Source organism: Thamnophis elegans, chromosome 8 (assembly GCF_009769535.1).
Source record: "Thamnophis elegans isolate rThaEle1 chromosome 8, rThaEle1.pri, whole genome shotgun sequence".
Taxonomy (NCBI): Eukaryota; Metazoa; Chordata; class Lepidosauria; order Squamata; family Colubridae; genus Thamnophis; species Thamnophis elegans.
In genome coordinates, this window is record NC_045548.1 from 4,557,188 (window position 1) to 4,563,578 (window position 6,391).

Sequence of the window (6,391 nt, forward strand, 5' to 3'; positions counted from 1 at the left end):
TCTTGTTTGAAGTAACAGCTGTTTCTTAAGCTACGTTGGCACCACAAAGGTGGCCAAACTGTGGTTTACGGCGAGCCAGGCGTGAATTTAACCCAATCGAACCATTCCTTTTATGGCTCGGCGGCGTGCATTTAAAAAGAAAAGAAAGAAAAAATGAAAGTCGAGACGCCGCTTGGAAGAAAGAGAAAAAGTTAAGCGAGGGCCACGCCCGCTTCTGGCCCGCTGACAACCGGGGAAGGGCGGGCGCGATCGGGGATCGCTTGCTTCGGCCTACAAGCCTGCTTTGGCCAGCAGCGGCGGCGATGGAGGAAGCGCAAGAGCCGGGAAGAGGAGACGATGATGCTCCCGCCCCGCCGGCAGCCGAGGAAGCCGGGATCTCGCTGCACAATTTCTGCGGGCGCTTAGCGGAGCAGGTCGTGCATTTCCACGCCATGCGCCTGCGGGACTCGCTCTTCCTTTGGGTCGGGGACGGCCCGGAGCTCAGCAACCTGGCCGTGGCCATGTGCAACCCCCGCGTGAGTCCCGGGCTTTGGGGTTGCAACCTTGGGGGGGGGGTGTAAAGGAGGTTGCAGACGATGCGCCTCGTTTGCAAAAGCGGGGTTCGCTCCCGGTTGGATTCCCGGCGCAGCGCGCAACCATTTTTCTCCGCAGATGCGGAGATCCGTCTTATCTTCCTTTTTTTTAAAACGGAGCAATGGGGAGGCGACCCCCTTCTGCAGCTCAGCTTTGTGGCTGCAGGCAGTCCTCAACTTACGACCGCAGTTGACACCCCCCCCCCAACAAACTGTTCCTCGGTGAGAAAACTAGTTGAGTTTTTGCCCCGTTTGATGACTTTAACCACTGCGCCACCTCGGCGCAGTGGTTAAATGCAGCACTGCAGGCCACTTCAGCTGACTGCAGTTCTGCAGTTCGGCTGTTCTAATCTCACCGGCTCAAAGGTTGACTCAGCCTTCCATCCTTCCGAGGTGGGTGAAATGAGGACCCAGACTGTGGGGGCGATATGCTGACTCTGTAAACCGCTTAGAGAGGGCTGAAAACCCTATGAAGCGGTATATAAGTCTAACTGCTATTGCTATCTATCTATCTATCTATCTATCTATCTATCTATCTATCTATCTATCTATCTATCTATCTATCTATCTATCATCTATCCATTCTATCTATCTGGGTGAAATGAGGACCCAGACTATGGGGGCGATATGCTGACTCTGTAAACCACTTAGAGAGGGCAGAAAGCCCTATGAAGCGGTATATAAGTCTAACTGCTATTGCTATCTATCTATCTATCTATCTATCTATCTATCTATCTATCTATCTATCTATCTATCTATCTATCTATCTATCTATCTATCCATTCTATCTATCTGGGTGAAATGAGGACCCAGACTATGGGGGCGATATGCTGACTCTGTAAACCACTTAGAGAGGGCAGAAAGCCCTATGAAGCGGTATATAAGTCTAACTGCTATTGCTATCTATCTATCTATCTATCTATCTATCTATCTATCTATCTATCTATCTATCTATCTATCTATCTATCTATCTATCCATCCATTCTATCTATCTGGGTGAAATGAGGACCCAGACTATGGGGGCGATATGCTGACTCTGTAAACCACTTAGAGAGGGCAGAAAGCCCTATGAAGCGGTATATAAGTCTAACTGCTATTTCTATCTATCTATCTATCTATCTATCTATCTATCTATCTATCTATCTATCTATCTATCTATCTATCTATCTATCTATCTATCTATCTATCCATTCTATCTATCTGGGTGAAATGAGGACCCAGACTATGGGGGCGATATGCTGACTCTGTAAACCACTTAGAGAGGGCAGAAAGCCCTATGAAGCGGTATATAAGTCGAACTGCTATTGCTATTGCTATTGCTATCTTGCCGTGTTGGTTAAGGGAATCCCCTGCCGTTGTTTTCAATTACAACGCAGTTGTTCAAAGTTTAGTTTATTAGTTTTGTATGCCGCCCACTCCCGAAGGACTCCGGGCGGCTTACAATAAAAAGGGAAGGGGGATAAATAACACAGTACAACAATTAAGAGCCTTAAATGGGAACCTGACCACTGGTTTACATAATCAAAAGCCATAATATAATCCAGGATTACAAGGATTAGCCCTGTAAAGTGGGGAACAAAACCAAAAGGAGATTTCTTCCAACAACCGGTTCTCCGAACTGCTTAGAAAGTTACCAACCGGTTCTCCCAGATAGGTGCGAACTGGCTGAATCCCACCACTGCTACATCTACTATGGTCTGCGTCAGGGATCACCAAAACTTCGGATCTCAGGGACCACTAAATTCATAATTTTAAATCCTGCGGAGCACTAATATGATTTTTTTTAAAAAAAAGATAAATAGTATTTAGTGCAATATAAAAAATGCAAATAATTTTTCTGCGGACCACCAAACTTTTCAGTGGTGACCACTGGTTTACATAATCAAAAGCCTTAATATAATCCATAAAGCAAATTAGGCATCTTTTGGCAAATCCCTTGTCTTTTCTAGGCACCCACATGTTAACAATATGATCTCAGGCCCCTCTGTCTGTTTTGAATCCAGCTTGTACATCTGGCAGTTCTCATTCGGTGCATTATTGAAATCTGGATTGCAAAAATATTAGCTTACTAGCAGAGAAGTGTGGTACTATGAACGTTATTTAGCACTGCCCTATAAACTGATCTTTTATACCATCCCTTAGCCTAGGCTCTGCTTTCTATATAGGCTTACAAACCACATAGTTCTTTAACTGTATCCACTGGTTCCAGCACAAATCCGCGAAGCCCTTATCCGCGGAGACATAAGCGCGAAGACTAATTTGCGCCGTTCTAAGCACTAAGGAAAAACGCGACCCTACCGCAATGACATAATCACGGAGGGCAAAATCGCGCATTCCCAAGCACTCAGTACCCTAAACCTAACCCTAAACCTAACCCTAACGCTAAACCTAACGCTAACCCTAACCCTAATCCTAAAACAAACCCCTAAACCTAATCCTAACGCTTACCTTAATTGAAGTCGGCTTTCTGCTGCAGCGCCGTTTTAAAGCGCCCTTCTGTTGCCGCGCTGTTGTCATGGCGGTGATGACGCGCGGTGATGACGTCGTGGCTTTAGCGCCGCGATTTTATCGCTGCAATTTTGACCAGCGCGGTTTTGTCGTGCCACGGTATCCACCCTCTTGTAGGATTATAACAGTACTGCTGGTAAATTATTCAGTACCTTCAGCTTTGCTATTAGTAATATTTTCTTTCTTTTTTTAAACGGAGCAATGAGAAGGCAACCTCCTTCTGCAGGTCAGTTTTGTGGGTGCAGGCAGTCCTTAACTTACGACCACAGTTGACCCCCCCCCACAAACTGTTCCTCGGTGAAAAAATTAGTTGAGTTTTTGCCCCATTTGATGACTTTTTCTTGCCGTGTTGGTTAAGGGAATCCCTGCCGTTGTGTTCAATTACAACGCAGTTGTTAAAAGTGAATCTGGCTTCCTCGTTAGTTTTGCTTGTCCGGGAGGTCGCAAAAGGGGATCATAAAGCAGACGTAAAGTGAGATTTGGACATTAAGTGTGAAACCTACTGGGTCAGGCTGGACAGCCTCTTAGAGCCCCTTTACTTCTATATTAAAAGCCACATAGGCAGAGTTGCAAAAGAAACAGGAAGCCAGTGCCTAACCACAAGATATCCCTATGTCAAAATCTATGTCAAAAGTCCAAGGTTCAATTAATAGCAGTTAGACTTATATACCGCTTCATAGGGCTTTCAGCCCTCTCTAAGCGGTTTACAGAGTCAGCATATCGCCCCCAACAACAATCCGGGTCCTCATTTCACCCACCTCGGAAGGATGGAAGGCTGAGTCAACCTTGAGCCGGTGAGATTAGAACCGCTGAACTGCAGATAACAGTCAGCTGAAGTGGCCTGCAGTACTGCACCCTAAGCACTGCGCCACCTCGGCTCTTAATAAAGTTCTTCCAAGGAGGGGAGAGGGCAACCGATTTAGATACGAAGTTTCTGTTGTGTGATCTTTCATTTTAGCACTTCTGTTGTTTTCATACATCTTTGAAGCGAGGTTTTTAGAAAATAAACATTAAGTCAAAGGATGAAGCCAAAAATTGTATCTGCAGTGGCATCAGCCTCTGAAAAAAAACCCCCATAATTACAGCAATTTTTCTTCTGTAGAGGATCTGTATATATATATTAGAGCACAGAATTGCTCCTAAAATTTTTTCTTCGTTACAGGATTCCATTCCGGCATCAACCTTACTTTTTGGCAATGCTTCTGACAATACCTCCAATTCTTTAGCTCAAAGACTAGGTACGTATGTGCATGAATTTTTAAAACTTAACACAGGGAAAAGGAAGGGGGGAAAAATCCATGATCACATAGGTTGGGCTTAATTGACATCCTTCGCGTGTGCTGGTCACCACGATACAAAAGTTTTTTAAAAAATGTAATGGCTCAAATTATATGGGATGATCCTAAACCTTCTGCGCTTTGAGCAATCTTTGAGTATGTTTATTATTATTGTTTTAAATCAGGGATGAGGAACTATGGTCTTTTGTGGACTTCAACTCCCAGAATTCCTGGGCCAGCTGTCAGACCGGGAACCCATCTTTTTACCTTTGGGATTTCACGCCTGCCACATTTTCTACTGCGGGAAACTGAGAGAGAGGATTATAGTGTGGGTGATATGTAGCCATAATAACATTCTTTCTCTGAAAATCAAGGCCATTTTGTCCTGCAGCTGCTAATGAGGTGACTGGGAGGCATCTCCAGTTTTAGATGGCACCTGATTGGATCATATGATGGACATGTGGGTTCTGGGCAGGGACTTGAAGTTTCACTTGGGTGGGGAAAAACTGGAAGCTTTCAGATTCGGGTTTCCCCGGATGTGCCAATATGACATCTCTAATAAAATGGAACTTTGGGGAAACTCGGGCCATGGAGTCTTCTGTCGTTGGGGGTGTTTTTTGGAACTCTTGACACCAACTATGCTGGCTCAAGAATTCTGACAGTTGAAGTCCACAGGTGCTAAAGAGGCCACAGTTCCCCCCCTCTACTTTACATAATGCTCCTTCCCAGAGAACCCCTGGGGATAGCAATAGCAGCAATAGCAGTTAGACTTATATACCGCTTCATAGGGCTTTCAGCCCTCTCTTAAGCGGTTTAGAGAGTCAGCATATCGCCCCCCACAGTCTGGGTCCTCATTTCACCCACCTCGGAAGGATGGAAGGCTGAGTCAACCTTTGAGCCGGTGAGATTAGAACCGCTGAACTGCAGATAGCAGTCAGCTGAAGTGGCCTGCAGTACTGCACCCTAACCACTGCGCCACCTCGGCTCTGAAAGCAATTCAATTCCTGTTTTAAAGCAAGCCTTTTATCCCAAAGAACTCCCCAAAGTGTGTTATGCGGAGAATTTATCCCAAATGTAAAGCAACTACCTCCCAAACACACACCTTTTTGTCAGCAATTGAGTGCTTGGAACTATGGGGAACACATGATGGTATTTGATTTGTGCTATGACATCCCTTCAAAGATTGATATGATGTGTGCTTTGTTTATGTTTCAGCCAGCAAGACTAAAAAACAGATTTTTGTCAGTTATAGCATTCAAAATACTGACAACAGCTTCATACTACTTGTAGAAAACCGTATCAAAGAAGAAATGGCAACTTTCCCAGACAAATTTTAGTTCGGGATAGTCATGTTTTTTGTGTGTTTATATTTGTGTTTTTTTTAAAGATGATTTTTTGGTTCCACCACAAAACCGCGGTAGACAAAAGCGCGGTCGACGAAAGCGCATATGTGACATCATCAGAGCGCGACGAAAAAGATCGAAAAATGTAAAAATAAAGCGAAAACCTTACCCTAACCCCCCCAAACCTAACCCTAAACCTAACCCTAACCCTTAACCTAACCCTTAACCTAACCCTAAACCTAACCCTTAACCTAACGAAAAACCTAACGCTAACCCTTAACCTAACGCTAAACGTAACGCTAACGCTCTAAACCTAACCCTAACCCTAAACCTAACCCTTACCTTTATGTGAATCGGCTTGCTGTAATTTAATTTTTATTTCAATTTTTCGATCTTTTTCGTCGCACTGTGATGACGTCACATACGTGCTTTCATTGACCGCGCTTTTGTGGAACGCGGTTTTGATGGGTCACAGATTTTTTTTTGTAAAAAAAATATGTCACTGAGATATATTTTTTGGATGGCAAAATGCATTCAGTTTCTCAAGAGTATCTCTTTGAACTAATGAATGAATCTACATATCAGTATATAATGAAAAAAGAAAGAAGAATTCAGTTCTTTAGATATTCCTGTTGGGAGAATATAGAACTGGAATAAATGCTGCAACATTTGACAGATGTTGCCACCTACT

General features: G+C 44.1%; 1 protein-coding gene across 2 annotated transcripts; it reads left to right on the forward strand.

Moving 5' to 3' along the window:
• Nucleotides 1-284: 284 nt before the first annotated feature.
• LOC116512563 (proteasome assembly chaperone 4-like) lies at nt 285-5,782 on the forward strand. 2 transcript variants are annotated; one of them, XM_032223114.1, is made up of 3 exons: nt 285-515; nt 4,243-4,318; nt 5,573-5,782. In XM_032223114.1, exons 1-3 carry the CDS (start codon nt 303-305, stop codon nt 5,692-5,694), a joined length of 411 nt encoding a protein of 136 aa, XP_032079005.1. In that variant the 5' UTR covers nt 285-302; the 3' UTR covers nt 5,695-5,782. The 2 variants fall into 2 exon arrangements, with proteins under 2 accessions (XP_032079005.1, XP_032079004.1); XM_032223113.1 differs by lacking the exon at nt 5,573-5,782 and adding an exon at nt 4,543-5,039.
• Nucleotides 5,783-6,391: the final 609 nt, after the last annotated feature.